General features: G+C 46.0%; 1 protein-coding gene across 4 annotated transcripts in view; it reads right to left on the bottom strand.

The window, feature by feature from the left end:
* The window catches only part of GALNT3 (polypeptide N-acetylgalactosaminyltransferase 3), a 517,623-nt gene that overhangs the window by 402,190 nt on the left and 90,417 nt on the right, over positions 1–25,016 (bottom strand). Inside the window, exons 1-2 of one of the 4 annotated variants that reach the window (XM_085645396.1) lie at positions 24,647–24,861; positions 9,509–9,661 (exon numbers count right to left, since the gene is read on the bottom strand). The exons of 1 other annotated variant lie outside the window; for it this stretch is intronic. Coding sequence is in view for 1 of the 3 variants with exons in the window: in XM_085645394.1 (XP_085501520.1) it covers positions 24,647–24,784 (138 nt within the window). In the remaining 2 variants the exon portion in view is untranslated. Of the gene's footprint in view, positions 1–9,508; positions 9,662–24,646; positions 24,862–25,016 lie in introns of those variants that run through there. 2 more of the 4 variants (XM_085645398.1, XM_085645394.1) reach the window with 2 other exon arrangements.

Genomic DNA, 25,016 nt, shown 5'->3' with positions numbered 1-25,016 from the left:
AGGAGCGGGCGCCAGCAGTATGCGAATGGGAGGAGGACCTCCGTGCTTGCCGCTTGTGCTTGCGCTTACCTGCCCTCAAACGACGTTTGTGGGAACGACCTCTGGACGGAGCCCGATCCGGAGGGGTGAGCGGCGATGCGAAGGTGCTGGACCAGACAGCCGTGCAGCCAGCAGTTTCATACGGTGCTCTCTGAGGGATTTGGGCTTCATCCTCTGATAGGCATCGCACTCTTTGGAGTCGTGGTGCATGTCAAGGCACCACATACAGATAATATGCTGGTCAGTGCCAGACATCTGACGTGCACAGGCTTCACAAGCCTTAAAACCCGAAGGCATTGCACACTGTTCTGGTGACACCGAAGGTGTCGAATAGGCCTAAAAACAAGGCCAAGGAACTGCTATTTTTCCAGGGTCCGCGTTGGGATGCGTAAATGGAGGAAACTGATGCCAGCTTGCACCTTGTTGCTTCCTTAGCTTCAATAAATCCTTTAGCACGTTGCGGCTCGGGCCGTTGGCAGCGATCTTTCCTCACAGCCGGGGTTACGATGGTGGCTCGGGCCACAAACAGCAATGCAGCAGCGTGGACGATGTTTCATGCTGCGGGGGCAATGCGGTCACGGGGCACTTCGTAAACAGCACCACAGACCACTAGACAGTCTCAGGCATGCAAAAAGCACACACACACAGCATCGCTGAGACACACTTGGATACTTTTATTTTCCTGAGATTCCACAACAGGGGACGAGCTCTCCTCGGGCCCTTGGAGACAAGTTACTTCAGGACACAGCATACAGCAAAGTCCTCTTGTGCAGGGGGACACAGAAAAGTCCCTTGTCCTCTCCTCAGTCAAATCAGCAAACTGCAGGCCAGCCCCAGAACACACAGCAAGGGCAGTCCTTCTCTTCAGTCTCTTCAGCTGTTCTTCTTTGGCAGAGGTTCCTCTTGATCACGAAGTAGTTTCAATCCTTTTTCAGTGTGGATTTCAGTCTTGAGTTCAGGGATTTCAGCTCTTACATTTATACCCCTAAATGCCTTTGAAGTCTTTTTATTCAGGGGGCTCCGACCCTTGTCCAAACCAGACCTGGGTGTCTTCCTGCCAGTGCACATCCTCTTCCTGGGGCCCAGACACTCAGCAGGTGGTGGAGCCATCCTCTGGGGGCAGCAAAACAGCCCTCTTCACATCCAGGGGACTACTCCTCCTCCCACATCAAATGCAGGCCAGCCTGTTGCCGTCTCACCTACTCCTTCCTAGGGCCAGGACACTTCCCAGACCCTGTCACATCCAAACCCAGACAGGCAATGCACAACCAGGCAGAGGCACACAGGATGGTTTAAGACAAGAAACCAGACACTTCTAATAGCGTGGTTTCTGAACACATAATTCAAAAACCATCTTCACAAAAAGATATGTTATTAAATTCTGAGTTCAGGCACACTAAACTCCATCTCTCCATCTTATGCCTATGGGAAGATATGCTGGGAACATGGGACACAGCATTCCCCATTCTGTCAAATGGGCAGGATGGCCTTGCAACAGTGAAAAACAAATTTGGCAGTATCTCACTGTCAGGACATGGTACACACCTCAGTACATGTCCTACCTTTCACATACACTGCATCCTGCCCAGGGGGTACCATGGGCCTACTATAGGGGTGTCTGATGTGCATAAAAAGGGAAGGGAAGGCCTGGCAAGTGGGTGCACTTGCTAGGACAACAAGGAAGTTAACAAACTGCCTGCAGGCACTGCAGTGGCAGGTCTGAGATCTCTTCTTAGGGCTACTTGTGTGGGTGGCCCAATTAGTACAGCAGGCTAGTAGCATTTGCATTACCATCCCTGGCACACATAGTGCACTTTACTAGGGATTTTACTAGTTAGGCAAACATACCAATTATGGACAACCAATCCCCATAACACTTTATACAGGGAGCACTTGCACTTTGACACTGATCAGCAGTGGCAAAGTGCCCAAAGCATCTAAGTCGGCAACATAATGTCAGAAAAAGGTCTAGGAGGGAGGCAAGAAGTTTAAGGAACTTTAGCCTAAAAGGGCCAAGTCCAACAGTGACACTTAAGTCAGTGTTCAGTATCAGACAGGGCACAGAGTTGTTAAGGGGTCAGACCACTGCAGCTCAGAATTTAGGACTCTGCGACAACCACACTTGGACCATCAACATTGTCTAAATTTAACAAAGAAAAATGATGGCACAAACAATAATCTGGACAAACTTTTGAGCCAAAACAATGTCCTAATGGGACTGCCTTAAGGAGTAAAGAGGTTAGGGAAGGATTAGTAGTGAAAGCTTTTTCCATGTTTTATCAAAATCCTATGGTCATGATTAGAATTGAGAGTCATTTATAACAGCAAATCCCAGAGGCTCACTGAAATTATGATATGCATATAGAAATATACCGATTGCTATCTGAAACAAGAAATCAGAAAGATTTTTCATATTACAGAACCTAAATATTTGCTGTATCAGGATTACTTCTCTAAGACTTGGCAGCAATGCAAACCATTTGACAGAGCAAAAGAAAAACTGATGAAGAAGAATGTACTTCATGATTTCCTATCCTCTGCAAAGTTGTGAATTGGTGACAGTGGAGACATAGTTTTTTGATTGCTTTACACTACTTCAAGAGTATGCTGATTGAGTGTGTCGAGTTGTTTGAAGGCGCACATTGGTGGGCATGAGAGGTACAATTTTTAAATATTTGGTAGATGTAAACCGCAGATATCTATGTTTAAGATCCTTTTCGAGAGGACCAAAATGTATTATTTGGTCGATATTTTATTACGGTGATAGACAGGGTCGGAATAGATCAAAGAATACAGCTAATTCATTATATATGGCCTCTAACATCATAGTGCAAGTAGCGTGTGACAGTTGTGGATTTGGGGAGAGGCGAGACACTCGACATGGCCTTTATTACATGTTTATATAAACTTACATACAGCACAAGTCTTGCCGCATGAGAACAGGACGATTATTTGTGTACTGAATGTGTTGAGTTGCAAGACCTTCTCGGCCGAGTGAGCTGGCTATACTGCTCTCTCCTGGCTAACTTTCTCCCCCCTTCTCTTACCCAGTTCTGAAGCAATGTAAAGAGGAAAGAAGTGGCCGTGGTCTCCTGGCCTGATCTGGCGCTCGTGCTTGTGGTTTTGGGGACTGCCTTCATCTGCAAGATTGGCTCGCGCTGGACTCTTTTTTCCCCGCGGTGGCCGTTCCTTCAATTGCCTGCCCGATCGTCCCGATGCCGCCTAAGTCATCTACCAGAAGTACAATGACCTGGGGGCCGCCCATAGGCTCTGGGGGCTTGGGTAGCCCTGGGAAACCTGTTCTCATTGGCACTGCGGTGGATGTTGGAGCACGCCATTCTTTTGCGGGGGTGCATACTGGACCCGCAGAATTTGGGGACCGAGCAGGCAAAGGAGGAGCCTCAAGTCATAGGCACCAGACGGTTCCCACGCTATTCAACGCACAAGATGGAAAGAATAAGGCAGCAGGCGATATATCTGCTGGAGATAATGCCACTGGTAAAACTGTAACAATGACGGCCACGTCTGGGACAGCTGTAGCATCACATGAAGGGCTCATTCAAGGTATTGATTCCTCTTCCTTGGTTGGGGTGAACGAACTGAGTATGCGGGAAAGGAGGGGGTACTTGAATTTAAAGACACTAATGGACATGGTGATAACCCGGAGATTATGATTACTGGTGCTGGATTGTCGGGTGTAGTGGATGGAATACCTGTCAAGCAACAAGAAAATAGCTTTATGGGAGTTGTAGTTCCTCAAGATAGCGGTCAGGAAAAAGCTGAGGGGAACCAGACGGACAGGAATAACTTTAGTAAGAGGGCTGATGGACTGGAAATGGACTTGCAGGAATCTGGAGAGTGCTCAGCTTCAGGTTTTGTAAAAGAGGGGGATTCACGGGATACGTTTTTCTCCATGTCAGACCACTCTAATCCCTCGGGAGATGATAGCCTCGGAAAAGATTGGGCTGAGGATAAAAGTGATGCCAGTAGCTTACGATGGGAAGAGGGAGAGACAGGAGATAAACCCCTGCACATTCCAGGAGCGGTTCGCAAGCAAAGGGAACAAGGTGTTGCTTTACCAGATAAGATTCTAGGCTCAACCGGCTCAATAACATGGGACTATTCTTTCTCGCCTAAACTGAATGGGAGCAAAATAACGGCTGAAGAGGCGGCTACAGAAACCACAAGGGCAAATTCAGGGAACCCTTATGAAATTACACTATCTACCATTTATCAGTCTATCACGGCCCACCGCGAGGAGCCCCGGCTGGAGAGTTTGCGCACTCAAGATGTGTGTCGCAAATTACAAAATTTAATACGCAGGATTGCTAAGACTTGCTCTGATTTCGCAGTTAGGATTGGTGAAACTGAGACCAGAATATCCACACTTGAGGACGAGTTGGCTGCTCAAAAAACTATCACTGATTCCCTGAAAGCCCTGAAGGAGGATACGCTGTGGAAATTGACTGATCTTGAGAATCGATCAAGGAGGAATAATTTACGGATTTGGGTATACGGGAGGGCAAGGAGGGTTCTGACGCTCGGCAGTTTGCGATTGAACTTTTTGAGGAGGCATTCCCTGAACTCCAGCAATGGGACTGGAAAGTTGAACTGCAAAGGGTTCATAGGTTCCCCTTTAACCAATGTGAAAAAAATGGGTCAAGGCACTGATAGGCCGTGGGTTATTCTAATATGCTTGAATAACTTTCTGGCCCGAGAGGCATCGTATGATCTGGCTGGACCGGACAGAAAAAGAAGGGGAAAGGGATGTGAATTTTATGTGAGAAAAGATGGCAGCTGCACCAACTGATCCCACTATTTCAGGCAAAGGGGGCGCAGGTTTTCTTGCTTAATCCTGCCAAATTGAAACTGGTATTTCAGGGACAGACGCAATTCTTCTCTTCTGAGATCTTAGCAAAAGAATATATGCAATCAATATAGGGTGGATATGCAAACATGAAGGCTCTAGTAATCTACTTTTGTTATGGCTGATCAGGGGATGACCATCCGGTGTTTATTTAGAGCTAGAACCGGGTCTCTCCTCTTTTTCCTTTTGGGTTTTCTTCTTCTTTTTACCATGGTTTTTTAAAACTTCTTAGCGGCTTAATGGGGGGTGGTTGGCCCAGAGGAGGGGGTGGTGGCTTACCTCTTCCTCACCAGGGAACGAAGGTCCTTATGCCTCATGAGGTGGGTAGCAGGGAGGGGGTTGGGAGGGTGGCCTCAGGGTGGAGGGTAGGTAGGGGGGTTGGTGGGGAGGGTGGGGTGCTGGGGGGGTCGGGGAATAGGAGGGTAGCACAGTTGGTGTCTTCCATATATTGTCATGGCATTTTTTTTGTGTAAAAATAAAAGTATTATTTTGTATGATCTGCAGAGCATATCTGTATCATCTGAATTGCTCGACTAGTCTGAATGAAGACCTAGCATTTTATAAGGATAATGGGTAGTAAGGGTAAAATTTGTATCTGTTCTCTGAATATATGTGGCTTGAACGACAGGAAAAAAATATGTGTTTTGGCCAAAATTATACAATTTATGCAGATATATGTATTATGCTTGCAAGAAACCCCTATACCTTGGAGTAAACGTGGGTGGCTGAGGGATTTGGGTCTGGACTTATTGGCATGTACTCGGCAAGGTACTGAAACAAGGGGAGTGGCTATCCTAGCAAAGCGAGGTATTGGAATCTCTAAACAAATCAGGGAGGATAAATGGGGGCGATGGGTGATTCTGGAATTTGAAATTAATGAAACCCCGTTCTCAATTTGTTCGTTTTACGGATCAAATTTGGATGATCCAGAGGTTCTGAACCATTTAAGCGTAGAACTGGCTTTATGGGAGTTTCGTTAATCCTCTGTAGAGATCTTAACATTCATTTAGATAGTAATTTTAATCTTCTCAGTAATTCTCCATATCAAGGAAGGAAGGCCAGGACTTTTAAGGCTCTCCAAGGATTGGTTAGGGAAAATGGATTGGTTGACGTTTGGTATAGGCATAGACAAGAGCATCCAGGGTATACTTTCTATTCAGCCCCTCAAAACAAACTAGTTCGACTGGATTATTTTTTTATTTCACACCAAATTGCGGAGAGAGTTAGCATTGAGATCTCCCCTAGGATCATTTCAGATCATAACCCATTAGTTGTAGAATTGCCATTAAGTGGCATTCCTAGAGCTCAGAGGATGTGGTCTTTTGAAAGGAAATTGCTGCTCGATCTGGCATATTGTGAGCATATGACTAAGTGGATTATGGAATTCTTCAGCATAAATAGGAACACTGCTTCTGAAACCGTAGTGTGGGATGCGTTCAAAGCGGCCACATGTGGGGAGACTCTCAGCTTTTCTATCCATCTACAGAAGGCTATACAGGAGAAGATCAGAGGATGGGTTGAACAGCTCAGGTTGGCTGAGATTGAGCTTCTGAGGAAAATAGGGGATGGACAAGATATAGAAGAGTGCCATCAGTTAATAGCTGTTATGACGTGCAGAGTGCATCAGCAATTTGGGGAAGAGCTTGCTATTAAGTATGTACAGCACAAGGCTGAAACATATGAACTCGGGAAAAACACTGGGAGGGTTCTGGCAAAGCGCCTACAGCAGAGGGAAGTGTCGAATAGAATATGTAGGATCAAAGATCATCTTGACCAGATTCACGATTCTCCAACAAGATTTTTGGAGGCATTTCAGAACTTCTACCAGCAACTATATACTGAGGAGGTAGATGTGAACGGGAAAGATTTTTTAGAGTTCTTTTTAGATCTAGAAACAACGAAGATCACTTGTGAACAAAATAAGATCCTTGCAGCACCGATTACCTGGGAAGAGGCTGATAGCGCTATAATCTGTTTAGATGCCTGTAAGGCTGTGGGCCCAGTTAGCATTCCTTTGGACTTTTTTAGGACATTTCGACAAGTACTTTGGCCAGATCTGGTGTCTCTGTTTCAGCTGGCTCAAAGTTGGCGAATTCCTGATTCTTGGCCGAAGAATACTATAGTAGTATTTTAAAAAAAGGCAAACCAGAACTTAGCCCATCGTCATACAGACCCATTTGTCTTATCAATTTGGATAGTAAGATCTATTAAAAAATAATAGCTTCTAGATTAGGGAAGATTATCACTGCTTTGGTTTCTATCCGCCAACAGGTAGGGATGCGACTGATCATGTCAGACGTGTCACCGCCCTTCTTGATTGGGCTCAGGCCACAAAATCTCTGCTGGGGGTGGCCCTGTTGGACGCAGAGACAGCGTTCGACAGGGTCTCCAGCAGTGGAAGGGGTTTTGTCCTGAATTTATCTAAGCAGTACAGGCACTCTATCTATCACCTGAAGCTGGGATCCGCATATCATGGCAGGAATCGAAATTATTTAGTATAAATAGAAGCACAAGGCAGGGATGCCCATGCTCTCCCCTCCTTTTCTTAATAAATTAGAAATGAATATGAATATCCAGCCGGTGAAGATTAATGATATGGAGTATAAGACATTGGCGTACGCGGATGATATCGCGGTACTTACCAGTGATATCAGGGCAGCTTTCCCAGTAGTGAAGGTTTTGGCGGAGCAATTCGAGGTCTTTTAAGGGTACAAATTAAATATTGATAAGACTCAGTTTCTTCACTCTGATACCATGTTCCCCTCAGATCTCCCAATTGTGTCTGAAGCAATGTATTTGGGGGTTAAGATCTCAGCAACTGTAGACCGAATACCGGAATTAAATATCGTGCCAATGATCAACACTGTTAATAGGACACTGGAGAGGCTAGATCATTTACACTTATCTTTACATGGGCGAAGTAATGTCATCAAAATGTCGGTCTTCCCAAATGTTTATATCTCTTCAGGACCATCCCCCTGGAGTTTTCTACATCTTGCTTAGCAAAGGCAGAAAGGGTGTGCTCCAGATTTTTATGGGGGTATCATAGATCGAGAAGGGCGGATAAGTGGATGACACTCCCAAGACTGCGAGGGGGTGGGGCGTACCCAATCTCCTTTTTTATTATTGGGCGTCACTCTTGCAACATATGGGAATTCTTGTGGTCAGAGCTAAAGCTGAAATTCGTATGGTTATTAGACCAACGATATATGAAATAGCACTGACGATTGAAGCAAGCCATTGTTTAGTCAAGAATTTAGAACCCAGCTACTATAAAAAAAAAACAGATTCAAAATAATCAAGGAGGCTTATTCATTTTGGAGAAAGGTCCGGTGAAGATTGAAGATCCTAAACATAAACGTTTATACTCCATTTTCGGCTTGTGGCATTTTGCCATTAATCTTTCAAGATCAAACCACTTTTAGATGGGGGAGCACTGGAATTAGTGTACTGGGGGACATATGTAACTACGGTCAAATAGCGGCATTTATATTTTTACAAGAGAAATTCGGGCTGGGCAGAAAAGACTTCTTTAAGTATTTGCAGATTCGGAGTTTCCAGGGGAAAATGTCCAAGGGATAGCCGTAAATTTGGAAAAAATTCGCTTGGTGGAAACAATATGAAACAGATCTCGAATTGGGAACATTGGGAGAGAAGGTTTGGGAAGGAGGGAATAAATATAGAAAATTCACTTGAATTATCTAATCAGATATTAATAACAGGGAGCCTTAGGACCCAACATTATAAGTCTATCTTCAACCTGTATTATACTTCAGCGAAGGTAGCGAAATGGGGGGTACACGGGGAGGTAAATGTAGCAGATGTGGACTACAGGCAGCTGACACCATGAATATGTTCTATTCATGCCCTAACTTAGCGAAGTTCTTACAGGACATTGAGTCCTTTCTAAATACGGTTTTAGGTATCCCGGGAATAATGACACCAGATCTAGTTATCTTGGGCACGGAATATAATACGGGAGGAAATACAAGAGCAAGGCCCGAGATCGGATTTGTCTTAATTGCTATGGCTGTTGTGCGATTATGCATTACCTCTCAGTGGATCAGTCCTGATTCTCCTACTTTCATAAACTGTCAAGGATTTTAGCCATATATATTGAATCTTCTGTGTATAGGTTGAGAGGACGTAGGAGACGAGAACTTGGGGAAGAAATCTGGGCTCGAATCGCAGGATGGATAGAGTAAACTAGGATAAGACAATTCAACAGAAGAGTAGGGGAATGTTCCCTTTTCTTTCTCTCCGTCTTTACTTTTTACCTTTTATCATGTTCCTTTTTTTCTGAATCTGTATTATGAAATTATGCAATTATGTCATACCTCTTTATTGTAGACCTCACTAATGTATTGTAAAGGCGGAATGTATTTTTTGATGATGAATTTGCCATGACATGTAGATGTAATGTTGGGTAAAAAAAAAAAAAGTTTTGTAATAAATAAATAAATAAATAACTAAATAAAAAGAGTTGCAAGTCCTTAGTTTAGAGACTAGAAGAACTTCTCTGTACTAAGGTGGGACTCTGTTTTAGACAGACAAATACATAATGTGCGCTGAACTGTCACATGTATTCTGTTGCTCACTTACCAGGTCAATGAAGGCATTTTTTCACTTTCTGCATCATTTTACGTTTTGCTGTAGCTGGGGCGCTGATCTATAGGTGCAAATGAACGTGCATTGTTCCGTGTTATTGGAAGTGGAGAGATACTATAGCAACCTCTTCTGTATACTTCCTAAAATCTGAATGAAAAAATGGGTTACCGTCCAGTATAACAAATAAGATACCTAAGCACTCGCAAAGGCCTCCTGATCCGCATAATGCCATTTATTAATTAATTAAAAGATGCCGATGATTGTGGTGGGGAAATGCAGATGGGCCAATTGCTGGAAGAATGCTAACAGACGTGTCTCTGACTGCAGGCCTAATGCCTTTAAGTTATGTGGGGGTTTTACATGACTCACCACAGATATTCTCAATTGACCATGCTTTAAATCAGCTAGTTATAAAAAAGGTAGGGATTATACCAATATGTTAGGGATGTACTGAAATATGACTAGGATGTATTTATTGTTCACACTTCTATTATTTTGTTCACTGGGTTATTAAAAATCAGGATAATGGTGTTTACTCACTATATTACTAAGTTTTAAAAATTTGTGAAGGTTTTGTTTTTCCCAAAAGTATTGAGTTCACAGTTGATAAATGTCCTAAGTCCCAAACGGAAACGGAAACCTTTTCTGGAAAAAGGGAACCTGGTAAGTGTCTCTCAGTCCTCCCACTAAATTATGTTTGTTTGGGTAAGGATGTAGGGAGTGAAGACACACCTGTCAGAGAATCTCTCATCTGCTAGTGAAAATGCAGAGACCCACCACAAACCCCAAAACCAGTCTAGGTGGGTATGGAAGATCAAGACACCAGCAGCTGGATCGGTTCGATTTGGACTCTGTGGCATTACCAATCTTACCTGAATATCAGGGAGCTGTGGGTGAGTGTAGGCCCAGAGTCATACACCACACCGGAGCTTAGGTAGTAGAGGTGAGGGACAATACTATGTAAGTTCAAAGTGTTGAAGGGATTTTTTGACACTTATAGTGGGCTCCAGCCTTAGATGCCAGCAAGAGGGAGGATGGGGTTTTGATGGATTTTTTGTAAATAGTAAGTGACTGTAGAAAATTGGGTTATTAGTTGTGAAGGATGTGAGGCCTGTGCAAGTAATAGGATTAGAGTTTCCTCTATTGGAAACCAAGCACCCCATTGTAGCACTTGACTCTCTCAGAGTACCGAAGCAGAGCAGTTCAAGGTCTACACGTACAAGGTGGTGTGAGCTAGTAATAACCATTCACTGGCCCGCAATAATAACACTCAATAAATGATTTTATAGTCAGTGCTTTCTCTTTAGAAAAGGGAAATTACATTTATTTCAGACACACACACTACTAAATACTATGCATTAATTTACAAATATATAAATATGGCAGATCAAAAATACCTTGGATTATGTTTTGGAATCACATTTGACCCCAAAGAGTCATGACCCTCACAATTACAATGTCCCCCCTACCTATACCAACCAAGAGTATATCAAGAGTTTACCATATTACAAGAAAAGCAAACCAAATGTGAAAAAAACCACTATTTTCTGTGTAAATGCAATTATCAATACTAACCATATGTAAATGCAGTTTTTAATATCAATAAAGCATATCAACTGAAATCAGTAATCACAGTTTTTTTTTTTTTTGTCCTCATCTTACCAAGCTTTTCTATCTTATAAAGCCTTTTTAACACTCTGAGGGCCTCCTGGCTTTTCCGCAATCACCTTGGTCTCCGACCAAACCCCTTAGCTTAGGGTATGGCTTGTCTGCAGCGCTTTCGTACTCCAAACGAGCCATACTAAATGAGGCCCTGAGCCAGTTCTCCCTTGTTGGTGGTTGGGGGTCTTTCCATTTCTTGCAGATCTCTCTCCGGGCCAAGAGAACCAAGTATAGCAAGAGGCCTCTCTGTAGTGGAGTGACTATATGACTTGTTAGCCCATCGTCTCCAAAGAACACGAATGACAAATTAATGCTAATGTTGATCTTAAAAATATCTTGAAGTGAATCTCCGACCTCTTTCCAGAAGTTCTTCAAAACCGGACATTCAAAGAAGACATGTAAATTGTCTGCCACGGGTAATAAGCATCTGAAACATTTAGGAGGGGGGGATGGGGCGAATTTAGCAATCTTTTCCGGGGTATAGTACAGCCTATTAATAACAAAAAAGTGGTTCTTCTTCAAACAAGCAGGTTTAACTTGCTTGTATAAAATCTTCAAAGATGGCTCAAACAAAGAACCTATAGATGGACCCAGAGATGTTCCAGACCAAACCATCTCAGAAGAGAATATCTTCTGATCATCAACATCAATTAACAGTTTGTACCATATTGAGATCTCTTTCTTCAATGGATTGATAGATTGACACAAGCTTTCAATATCTCGGTTTCCTCTAAATTCCCCTTTTTCCGCATTGACCCAAGACTTCAGCTGCAAGAATTTAAACCTAGAGAATCCAGCCCCTATTCTAGCTTGGAAGTATTCCCAGGGGTTAATCCCCTCGGAGTCTGCCAGCTCGGACCAGGTGTTAATACCCGCCCTTTTAATAGGTAGCGCTAATGTGTCTTTAAGACATTCCGGAGTTCCAGGGGAATCCCAAATTGGGGCACAGTCAGAGTAGTATCCAATACCCAACTTAAGTCTGATCTTATGCCATAGCTCTAAGGCTACCCTCAGCACCTTCAGACGAACTCGCTTGAAGAACCTAGGGGCGCCAAACTTATATAGAAAAGACTGGCCCCCACCCCCTCCTTCAGCTCTAACCATTTCTCCCAGCAGCCTACCCCACGCTGACTTCTCGGGTTTCACACATAACATCCGAATACTTTTAAACTGGATAGCTATCGCATACAGACTAATATCTGGGAGGGCCAACCCCCCCCTTAACAAGCCTTCGTCTCAACTTCTTCCATGTCAGCCGAGCCCCCTTGTCTCCCCATACAAAACTCCCGATTTTACTCTGTATTTTACTAATACAATTATTAGGAAAAACAAGGGGGATGGTAGAAAATAGATAAGAGAGTTTAGGCAAGATAATCATTTTCACCAAATTAATTTTTCCAAAAATGGTCAAGGGGAGGTTCCTCCATCGGCTAAAGAGACGATCTATTTCTTTGGTTACTCTGTTCAAATTTATCTGTGGGATCATTTCCAGATTCTTAATAATGTAGATCCCTAAATATCTGAATTCAGTACTAACTTTGCCAGACCATTGATCTAAATTCCAGCACATTACTTCTGTCTTAGACCTATTGATCAGATAACCAGACAAGTCCCCAAAATTAGACAGAAGCGCTTCCACCCGAGGGACAGCTCCTTCAGGGTCACTAGTATATATAATTAGATCATCTGCATATAGAGCTAGCTTACAACTGTATTGTTCTGACCTAAAGGGTCGGATTGAATCATCTAACCTTAGAGCTTGTGCTAACGGCTCTATATAGATGTTAAACAATAGAGGCGACATTGGACATCCCTGCCTAGTACCCCTTTGTATGGAAAAGCTTGATGTCAATATTCCATTTAGGAGAATTTTGGCCGAGGCACCATAATAACAATTTTTTAACGTTTGAATAAAAATAGGTCCAAAACCCGCCTTTGCCATTACTTCCCCAGAGGTACATCCAACAAACTCTATCGAATGCCTTGGCGGCATCTACAGCAACTATAGCCAGAGGATCTGATCTCTGCGTGGCCAAATCGATGTTCCCGATTAACAACTGTGTCTGCTCCTGAATGTGCCGTCCAGCAACGAAACCCTTCTGGTCTACATGGATCAACTCTGAGATTACCTTGGCCAATCTCCCTGCTAATATACCCATAAAGATCTTATAGTCAGCATTTAGCAGGGAGATTGGACGATACGAGTCTCCTTTTAAAGGATCTTTGCCAGGCTTCAGAATCAAAACAATTGTTGCCTGTTTCCAGGACTCAGGAACCCTACCCTTAGAGCTATAGACAGAGTTGAAGATGGTACTTAACTGGGGGGTCAGCTCTTCTGCCAGGTGCTTATACACTTCACTTGGAAGTGAATCTGGACCAGCTGCCTTTTTGTTTTTAGACTTCTTTATTTGCTCTAATATTTCTTCATGTGTGATAGGAGCCTCTAGCCTGTTCCTGCTTTCCTCTGACAAAGAGGGTAACCTTTTATCCCTCAACCATGCTTGGATTGAACTTAAAGAAGGTAACAAATCTTCTTTATAGAGGTCAGAAAAAAGAGAGAGGAGACAGGCTTGCATATCATTAAAGCTAGCTGATGTTTCCCCTTCGACATTAATTATTAGTTTTTTAATGTTGTTCCTTGCTTGGTCAGCTCTAGCCTTCCAAGCCAACAGGGCACCAGCCTTTTCTCCATAATAAAAATTCTCCATATTTTTGGAATGCCATTGCGCTCTACATTTTGCGTCTAATTTCCCCCTATACTCCTGTTGTGTTTCTTCTAAATCCTTCTGAACCTGCAACAATCGTTCTTTACTTCCTCTACTTAGATCGTTCCTCTCTTTCTCTAGCTGGCTTATTTTCCGTTCGATGTCTTTTAGTTGCCCTGCCTCAATTCGATTTATAGAGCTAATAATACCGTGGAGGCACCCCCTTAGATTCGCCTTATATGCATCCCAAATATAATCCATTGATGTTGAGCCCATATTGAAGGAGAAAAATTCCAAGGTTGAAGACTTAGCAGCCTTTATAACTTCTGGTTCTAAGAGCTTGGCCCGGTTTAGAGTCCACCTGGAAGGGAGCTGCACCCCTTTACCCTGATAGATAAATTGAACCGGAGAATGATCTGAGAGGAGACTTGGCATAACCTGAATCTCAATTCACCTATTCATGGATAGCTTATCTATAAAAACATAGTCAATCCTAGATGAGTTACCATGTTTTTTACTATAAAATGTGAACCCATGTTGATCTCTCATTCTAGCCCTCCATGCATCCTCTAGGTCCAGATCCTGAATCATATTTAACAAAGCACGACGGGTCCTCGGAGCACCTATATAATGACTCAAATTAGACCTAACTTTCGAAGGGTTTAACAAAACATTAAAATCGCCACCAATAATATCTGGTGGAGATTCCAAAAGCAATACTGATTGTAGTTTGCACAGATAACTCGGGTCGTCGACATTTGGGCCATAATAAGAGACACAGACTAGGTCCACATTTTCTAACAATAGACATGTAACTAGCCACCTTCCAGAGGAGTCTGATTGTGATTTCTTTATGGAGCACTGTACACCATGTTTAACTAAAATTGCGACCCCTCTGCTATGTGACGTCTGAAGTGACACACTATAAGACTGAATCCAGGGGGTTTTAGAAAAAATCAAACAACTTTCATTGTAAGTTAAGTGTGTCTCTTGTAACAAACAAACTTTAGCAGGGGAGAGCTCCAGGTGTTTAAGTATCATCCTACATCTCCTAGGACACCTCAACCCATTAACATTCCATGTGACAAAAGCTAATTTTTTGTTCCCCCAATCACCCATAAGTTAATTGTAAAACTAACGCCCTTCCATGATCAAACAATCTTGCGGCCAAAATAACTTGATATGATGAGGTAAGATTTTTTTTTTTTTTTCTGTTAACATTATTATATCAATAGGCATTTTTAAATGAATATTACATTTGTCTATGCACTATTTACATATTTCCATCCTACATAAAACGCAACCATAAAATCAGCCCCTAGAGAGTACCACTACCAGACCACATAAAATACGCCATAGAACCAGCTCCTAACGATTGCTACACTCCATGTGGCTCATTTCAGGCACATAAAATACAGCCATAGAACCATCACCTTGTGCGAGAGAGAGCTGCACTCCCATCTGTAGAGCAAAAGCTCCAGCCTTGGGAGTGCTTTAAAAAGAAATGTAAAAATGCTGGAGGGTCATGGATTCCTTCACCCTGCAAATTTAGGGTCAGTTTTCAAAGAGAACTTCTGGTGGGGTAGCTGTAACTCCTAAAGCCCCTTACAATGCTTTCTGAATTCGTTGGCAGTACCCGGTCCTCCTAGGGCCACCACAAGGCACGAAAACATGCAAATGAGACTCTCCTGAGGAATTACAGGGTGCTCTTCCAAGGAAGCAAACATTTTATTAGCAGCACGCCGAAGGGGGGAGCTGCGTAGCTTTTCCTTACGTTTTTCCTCTGGTAAGGTGATGCCTCGGTCCCACTCGAACATCCAAGCCTTTCTTTCAGTTTGGGGCAGCATGGGGACCCCACTCCCGGCTGCCCCACAGGTTCTTCAGCTCCCACCTCGAGTGGGAGGCAGTGATACTGAGCACCGCTACAGCTGTCCTTCGGCTCCCCTGTGGCTGGACCCACAAGAAGTTCTACTCCTTTTGGGGAAGGGGGCGTGAAGGCATTCCCCCTTCACCTTTCTTTGCGAAGGCCTGGAGATGGGATCCTGGATTCCCCTGTACATGAACTGCACAGGAGTTAGGATCCCGGGCCTCACAAGCTCTGGGAGGGGGACCTGCGCATGCCCCTCTCCTGGGGAAAACAAATGATTAACTCTTGCGCTGACTCCCAAGCCTTGGCCCACCCCAGGAGTAATTTTGCAAAGATGCAGTGGAGCCCCACGGCCTTCGTTCTTTGCAGGGGTTCAAAGGTCACCAACCATAAAAGGGCCATATCTTAGGACTCGATCCTAGACTCGTTTTTACTCCTGCCAGCGAACTCTAGCCACAAGGAGCACTTCCAGCAGGCCTCCTGGCACCAGCCTTACTCTTGGTCTTTGTCTCTGGGTGAAGAAGTCAGATCTTTCCCCCACATGATTCTCGGGGGTGTAAAGGGGCCAGCCTCACTGGCCCTTGGAGAAACAAACTGGCCCACGGTCAACTGGTGCAGAGTTCTTCCTCATTTTGGGTATCAGGGCATTTCTCCTTCCAGCTGTCCATGGCTGTCACATTGCCAAAGTCCAGCAGAAAAAAGCAAAAACAGCACAAAAGCCCTACCTCTCCTTTGTGTAAGATATTTTAAAAGGGGGTGGAAGATTCTTCAAGCCAGGCCAATACTATAGTGCCACATAACCTCTCCATCCCTGTCCCAACCCTCCTGCACAGCGTTCTGTGACAGTTCAAGATGGCATAATCTAGGGGTCACTGGTCACATCTGCTCTGGGGCCTCAGCTCGGTCCCTCGTTGACATCACTGCCAGGGCCTTTCCCATCAAAACCTCTTATGGGAGCTCCCTCCTGTGTTGGCTGCAGTAGTCTGGGCTTTTCTCCTTTGTTCAGTGGGTCTAGGCTGTCCCTCACCCTGGTACAGTGTGGCACGTAATTAAAAGATGCAGATTTTCTTCTCCATCCCCTTCTGCTTAGAGGCTGAGGGAAATACTGGTAATGCCTCCTTTTGTGTGGGATGGCTTTAGTTCTCTGCTGGGGAGAAATTTAATTAACTTGGCTCAGCAGGGTAACAAAACCCAGAGAAATATGGCAATTCTGGCTGACCCATAAAGTGTACATGTATGGTCTTAGGACTTGCGAATATGAACTGGGTGCGCACTTTCCACCCCAGTTTCATACCTCACTGAACTTTGTAGGCCTGATGCAAGCGTAACTGCACTCTAAGGCAGATTTTCCCATGTATGTATAATGAAAAGCCACAAAAAGACAAAACAGTAAATCATACTCACTTTCCCTATAAGTGCCTAGTAACATTGTGAGGCCTGTCTCAGGTCAATATCTAACCCTGCAGAGTCGCCTCCGCACCAGGCTACCTGTGTACAATTACTGGGCTGCACATGGCAGTTGTCTCACACACAGCACACGTTTGCACGTGTTCACATGTAACCGCCAAGTGACCCTTACCATAGCCGCATCGCAGCAGCCTTATTTTAAAAGGTGGACACTGGTGGTAAATCTTAGGTGGAGCTAGTACAGAGTTGGTTTCCATGGTAACAGTAAACACGCGCAGTCCATTTGATGTGTGTGATTACTGTGGGAGAGAAACAAAGTGAGACAAACACAGTAAAATGTCCTAAAACTAGGTGATAAAAAAAAACAAAGAATCCGGACGTATTAAATGGGCGGAACCCATTTTGCAACAGTGACAATGCAGGCAATGCAGATCTCCTTATGTCGGCCTGCTCATCAACAGGAATTATATTTTACAGTGCCCATGAACCTCAGTAGCTGGCCAGCCCTCCATCCTTAAATTTGTTTCACAGCTGGTTGTCCTAATGTTCATATGCCATTGCTCAGCAACTGCAGGATCAATTAAACGTTGTCAGCATTAAAAAATGATGGAGAACAGTTGCCCTAACCTGCAGAATTTATTAGGATGCAATCAATCAAAGTCATCATAAGCGAGCACCTCCTCAAAAAAGCTGAATCTTTGATTCAAGAAACGAATCCTGCTGTGCACACCAGGAGCCTTTGACACAAATCACCATGAGGTACTTAACAAAAGTTTTTGGGGCGTGGATGGTTGTGTGAGGCAAAGCTTTAATATGACTGAGATATTTATACTCCTTCCACACCCTATAGGGGAGAAATCCAGTCTTTTCAACGAGATTGGATTGCCACAAGACACAGCACTCTGTATGCAAGTTCTGAGTTCCACTAGTAAAGATGACCCGGCAATTCAATGCAAATTTTGAGATGTGTGCTACTGGCAACCAGAGAGGATACATTGAGGACATGAGGCAGGACTGCATACAAGACCAAAGAAGAGTTGCCAGATCTGTATTCAACCTCAAACCATAGAACCACACAGCCCAGGTCAACCTCCACTGGTTGACAATGTCCTTGTGAATTAAGTTGCCAACAATTCCATGCAGCAGCCACAGAGTCCCTTGAAGCAATCTGGAATCCAATTGCACTACAGGCCCTCAAAACATATTCCAGGTTCACCTCCCGCTGGTCCTCAGTGCTCCCAACTCTAGCGCTAACTAGGGTAAAACCTTTACTTGAAACTTTGCAGAGGAGGATCACACACCCTCGAGCTCTTAAAGGATTATGAAAACTAATATCCCACAAAAAGCCTAGGACTCTTCTCTTACAATGGGCTTTGACAAACTACAAGTCCAAATAAATGATCTTCAACCTCACTGCCGGACGCAGCCTTTTATGTATGAAAGTGCACTTCAACGCTATAACTGGGCAACCATCGCAAGGTAACATTTGAAACACAATATAATAGCAAAAAACAATTACGTATTCGGTACCAGTTTGTACATACAATGCACAAGGGTTCAGTGCCCCTCAGATGAATCTGTCAACAGCATCAACACACTCAACACCAACCTTAATTCCCTAAGAATGGTCTTTAACTGGAGTGTCCACCAATTAAAACTGAAACATTTCCAAACAGATGTTGAAAGTTCAACTCTGTAAACATACAACAAAGCCATGAGTCGTTTTCAATAAAACATAAAACTGTTGCAAAAAATTTAAAAGGTTTTGCAAACCGATTAAGAAATGCGTTTTCAAAGGTAAATACTCTTTCTCAGGTTATACGCGGTTCAAAAACCACAGAAATGGATAGTGTACTTGTCAGCATTCCATGTCACTCAGCAAGGTCGCTCCCCCCTACTCAACTGCAGATTATATCAGTATCAATGCCCGGTAACTGAAGTGCAACATTAAAGGACTACAGGACGGAGATGGACATTTCTTTTACGTGGAAAGCTTAGAGAGTGTCTGCTCGAACCCTTATGCAACTACGCTCTCTACATGAAGTTCTTTCAGCATGGCCATGTTGTGTGTAGTTTTTGCCAGGGAGAACATTTCCATAGCCATGAAAGCCTGGTCTCAATTCCATTATATAAGAGTGCGAATTGAAGGGCCTCCTTTGCACGTTGTTGATGCTCCGGTGGCACAGTGTGCCACTGGCATATTTATAAGGCCACGTAAAGCCACGTTAAGTGGCTTTTCATGGCCTTATAAATATGTGACCTTTTCACGCAGAAAACTGTGTGAAAGGAGCATTCCATGGGTGTTGCTTAGGGCATTCCCCGCAAAATCCATGGCTTTTTGACACTGCCCCAGATTTACGAAAAATTGTAAGTCTAAGGCAGCGCCAAGGAGGCACAACGAGGAGAAATATCTTTATTTATCCTCGTTTTTCCTCTTTCTAGGTCTGCTGCATTCTGCAGCAGACCTAGAAAGAGGAAAAACCCTCTTGTGATTGTTTTTGTGCAGGAAGGTTTCCCTCCAATGCATGCACCTTTTTCACCATGGTGCAAAGGTGCCTGCGCTGGCACACCGCAGCCCATTGTGCACCGGCGCAGGGGAAAAGGACAGGAATGCCGATTTCGTTTGCCATATGGCAGCGCAGCAGCAAGGCCTGCTGCACTGCCATACGGCCAAAAAACCCTAAATGAGGCCGGAAGTTTTTTGTTCAAAGAAGACCTCCTTACCTGCCATTCCCTGCTACATTGTAAAGGGCCTGCCACCAACGTATAAGAGACACTACTGGGCAGTCAGTATGTGGCGTCTATGTACCCCGCCCAACCCATCCAAGGAATGAAATAACTGCCCGGGCAATAACAACTGGCAAGCCTGCACACTTGTAAGCAAAATCAGTCCCACGTCTCTTTCATCTATTATAAGCACAACAATGATTATATTAAATGTATTTCTTTAAGCATGGCCATTTACCCAGGGAAAATTTTACAGGAACTTTGAAATCGTGCAAAAACAGGGCCAACCCATTTTGCAATATGGTATGTGGGATATCAATCAATCAATCAATCATTGCATTTGTAAAGCACGCTACATACCCGAGAGGGTCTCAAGGCTCTGGGGAGGAGGGGGGGGGAGGGGGGGTGCTACTGGTCGAAGAGCCAGGTCTTGAGGAGTCTTCTGAAGGCCAGCAGTTCCTGGGTCTGTCGTAGGATAGTGGGGAGAGTGTTCCAGGTCCTGGCGGCGAGGTAGGAGAAGGATCTGCCGCCGGCGGTGGCTTTCAGGATGCGGGGGACTGTGGCGAGGGCGAGGTTGGCTGATCGAATGCTTCGGGTGGGGGTGTGGAAGCTGAGTCGGTTGTTGAGGTAGGTGGGTCCGGTGTTGTGCAGTGCTTTGTGTGCGTGGATGAGGAGCTTGAAGGTGATCCTTTTGTTGACGGGGAGCCACTGCAGGCCTCTCAGGTGGGGTGTGATGTGGCTGCGGTGGGGGACGTCGAGGATGAGTCAGGCCGAGGCGTTCTGGATGCGTTGGAGTCGTCTCAGGAGCTTGTTTGTAGTTACTGAGTAGAGGGTGTTCCCGTAGTGGAGTCTGTTGGTGATGAGGGCCTGGGTGACGGTTTTTCTCGTGTCGAGGGGGATACATTTGAAGATCCTGTGGAGCATACGGAGGGTGTTGAAGCAGGACGCGGAGACGGTGTTGACTTGCCTGGTCATGGAGAGAGTGGAGTCGAGGACCCCCAGGTTGCGTGCGTGGTCCGTGGGTACCAGGGCTGTGCCTAGCGATGTGGGCCACCAGGAGTCGTCCCAGGCTGAGGGGGTGGGTCCGAGAATAAGGACCTCCGTCTTGTCTGAGTTCAGCTTCAGTCTGCTGTCCTTCATCCAGTCGGCTACGGCCTTCATTCCTCTGTGGAGGTTAGCTTGGGCGGTGTGGGGGTCTTCGGTGAGGGATATGATCAGCTGGGTGTCGTCGGCGTAGGAGATGATGTTGAGGTTGTGTTGTCGTGCGACGTGGGCGAGAGGAGCCATGTAGATATTGAACAGCGTTGGGCTGAGGGAGGATCCCTGTGGGACGCCGCAGAAGATCTCGGTGGTCTTGGAGCGGAAGGGTGGGAGGCGGACACTCTGAGTTCTGCCGGAGAGGAAGGATGTGGTCCAGGCCAGGGCCTTCTCTTGGATACCAGCGTCATGGAGGCGTGCTGATAGGGTGTGATGGCAGACCGTGTCGAAGGCTGCTGATAGGTCCAGGAGGATGAGGGTGACTGTTTCTCCTTTGTCCATCAGGGTCCGAATGCCGGATGGCGATGAGGGCGGTCTCGGTGCTGTGGTTGCTGTGAAACCCGGATTGAGAAGGGTCCAGGATGTTGTTAGCTTCGAGGTAGTGGGTCAGCTGTTTGTTGACAATCTTCTCCGTCACTTTTGCCAGGAAAGGGAGCAGGGAGATGGGCCGGAAGTTCTTGAGGTCCTTGGGGTCCGCCTTGGGCTTCTTCAGGAGGGCGTTGATCTCAGCGTGCTTCCAGCTTTCTGGGAAGGTTGCTGTCTCGAAGGAGCAGGGGATTGTTTTCCGGAGGTGGGGCGCGATGGTTGTGCTGGCTTTGTTGAAGACGTGTTGAGGGCAGGGGTCCGATGGGGATCCGGAGTGGATGGAGTTCATGGTTTTGATGGTGTCTTCGTCGCTGACGCTGGACCAGACGGTCAGGTGACTGGTGCGAGTGGTAGTCGCAGGGGTGGTGGACTCGGTGGTTGGTGCGGGGGGGTCGGAGTTGAAGCTGTCGTGGATGTCGGTGATCTTGCGGTGGAAGAAGGTGGCCAGGGAGTCGCACAGGTCTTGAGATGGCGGGATGTTGTTGGTGTTGGAGCTGGGGTTGGAGAGTTCTTTCACGATGTTGAAGAGCTCTTTGGTGTTGTGTGCGTTGTTGTCTAGGCGGTCCTTGAAGGCGGTCTTCTTGGCGGTCCTGATGAGTTGGTGGTGTCTGCGGGTTGCGCTCTTGAGGGCTGTGTGGTTGTCTGGCGTTCGGTCGTGGAGCCATTTCTTCTCCAGCTTCCGACAGGTGTGCTTGGAGATCCGGAGGTCCTGGGTGAACCAGGCGGCTTTCTTGTTGGCGTGGTTGGTTGTAGAGTATTTGAGGGGGGCGAGGGTGTTGGTGCAATCGTTGATCCACTGAGCGAGGTTGGTCGCGGCGGTGTCTGGGTCGGTGGGTGGTCTCAGGGCGAGGGCTGTTGGGTGCGGTGGTGTGTGGTGGGTTTTCTGAAGGTGAAGTGGATGCATCTGTGGTCAGTCTAGTGTGGTTCGGTGGTGTGGTTGAAGGAGACGTGGGGGCTTGCGGAGAAGATGGGGCCGAGCGTGTGTCCAGCGGCGTGAGTAGGTGTCATTACGAGGTATTTGAGTCCGAGTTTGGCGAGGTTGTCGATCAGGGCGGTGGAGTTGGCATCGTTGTTGTTCTCGAGGTGGAAGTTTAGGTCCCCGAGGAGGATGTAGTCTGTGGAAGCGAGGGCGTGGGTGCTGATGAGGTCGGCGATGGTGTCACTGAACTGTGGGCGGGGTCCGGGAGGTCTGTAGATGAGGGTTCCTCTGAGGGTGGTGTTGGGGTCGGTGTGGATCTGGAAGTGCATGTGCTCGGCGGTGGTGAGGGTGTCGTCGGTGTTCGTTGAGATTTTGATGGAGTCTTTGTGGATGATGGCGATTCCTCCTCCCACTCCATTGGTGCGGTCTCTGCGGGAGATCTTGTAGCCCTATGGGATGGCTATGGCGATGTCTGGTGCTGAGGTGGCGTTCAGCCAGGTCTCCGTCAGGAAGGCGACGTCGGGGGCGGTGGAGTCTAGGAGGTCCCAGAGTTCGATGGCGTGCTTGCGAGCGGAGCGGGTGTTGAGGAGGATGCAGCAGAGGTGGTTGGGTTCTCTGGCTGGTGGTTTGGAGGGTTGGATGCTGGTGAATCTGCAGTTGCGGCAGGTGAAGGGCCCTTGGGTGCGCTTCGGGGTGGCCCGGTAGCAGGGGTGGTCTCGTCTGGTGTTGAGTGCGTGGAGGATGTTTGCATCGTAGTGCAGTCTCGTGTTGCGGGGTGTTCGGGGTCCAGGGGTTCTGGCGCTGGGTGCGGTCCAGGCGCGGACGGGCGCAGACGGGCTTGCCTTAGGCGTGCCTCTGGCGCGCCAGCGGCGAGCCCGCTACGCTCGTCCGCTGCGCGGCCGCTGCGCAGCCGCTTCGCGGCCTCCATATGAGGGCAGAGGGAGGGAGGAGCAGCAGGGAGGTGGGAGCAGGGCGGCCAATGGGAGTGGAGGGGGCGGGGCCGCAGGGGCTCAGCGGCGGAGGAAAAAAAACGGGGAGAAACGGCGGGAGAAAAGAGAAAAAAGACGGCGGGAGAGGCGGCGAGGGACTCGGAGGGAGGGGGGGACAACAGTACACAGGGTACAGAAAAAGCAAACCACAGTGTCACAGAATAAAAAAAAACACAGTGGCACAGAGTGCCAAGCAAAAGCGGCAGGGGTACAGAAATGCAAAGAGGGAGGGGGCAGTCAGGCGGAAATCGGCAGGGGTACAAAAATGCAAAAGGAGAGGGCAGCGGAGGTTCAACCCACAGGGGGCTGCGTGGCGGATGGGGGGAGCGACCTGCCTGGTGACATGGTGATATGAAATCCCCCGTCCATCTTACAGAAAGGCATTTGCACCAGAGAAAATAGAAAAATGTATTGTGGGAAGAATCCATTGCTAAACGCACTTGGTTGAAATGACAAAATCATTCCGCGTGTTAGTAGTAACTTTAAGAAGGTAACACCAACGGCCCTATTCACAAAGGCCGTACATTTTGTGTAGCAGTCGTTTACGTACATGCCTTTGTGACTTGGTCAGAAAACATTATCAATGGGAATGCTATTATGCAGTTAGCAGAAACCGAAAGGACTGTGCCCTCTGCAATTTTACTAATAGAGAGTTAGACGTTTTGGTGGTGATACATAAAGGCATGTAAAGAGCATGTAAAAAACATTCCAGTAGTACTACTTCCTGTACTCAAATGCTTTTTGTGAATTGGCTGCAAAGTAATTAACAAACCCTCACACACATCCAAAATAAAAGCACTAATAGATGTTGCACTGTTTTTAGTAATTTTGTGTAAAACGGAAGGAAATTAATTCTGCCTCGAACTAAGTCCTACCTTTCATATTTGAAAAGCGAGTGATATGTATTGTTTGTTCTCCGCTTTTCGGCGTGTAATACATAAACAATTACGTAAAATCAGTTGTCACTATGGCTTTCTTTGGGCAAAAACTTGTTTGCTACGACCCAGTTAACAAACTGCAGAATGGTGCAAATGGGTTATTTTTCACCAGTACAACGTTTGTGTCATTCTGCCTCTGTTAATACTAGCTATAGGACATTTAATAGATACTTCCGGCTGCACGTCATTTTAAAAGACTACGTTTTGTTTGTCTGGTCAGTGGAAAATACAAAACCCGAACAAAATTCTTACTTTAGAACTAGAGAAAGAGGCGCGAGAACCCCCACAGACTCACCGTTGTTTCTCTGGTTAGTTTCCCAGCAACGCATTTTGAAAAGGCCTGGCCAACCACATCGTGGTATTTGCTGCACTTTACGTTTCGAAGAACGAATAACGGGCCCTGAACACGATGAACCCGAGAAATTGTGAGCATGAACCAAGGACTGAAAGGTAATGTTACAGTAGTTCTGTTACAGTGTTGTCCACACACATGCTCTCATTTCGCAGTATAAATGAAGCCTTGCACAACGCATGCAGCTATTTTTAGGTCATGTGAAATGGAAAAGAATCCACCCTGAGCTATATTGGTTGCGGTATCATGTGCTCTGCTCTGCAGGCATGTCCTACGCCATGTTTCCTTCCGGCATCCCAGTTTACAGCGCGGT

Source organism: Triturus cristatus, chromosome 3_1, assembly GCF_964204655.1.
Source record: "Triturus cristatus chromosome 3_1, aTriCri1.1, whole genome shotgun sequence".
Classification (NCBI taxonomy): Eukaryota; Metazoa; Chordata; class Amphibia; order Caudata; family Salamandridae; genus Triturus; species Triturus cristatus.
This window is presented reverse-complemented; position numbering and strand designations above follow the sequence as displayed.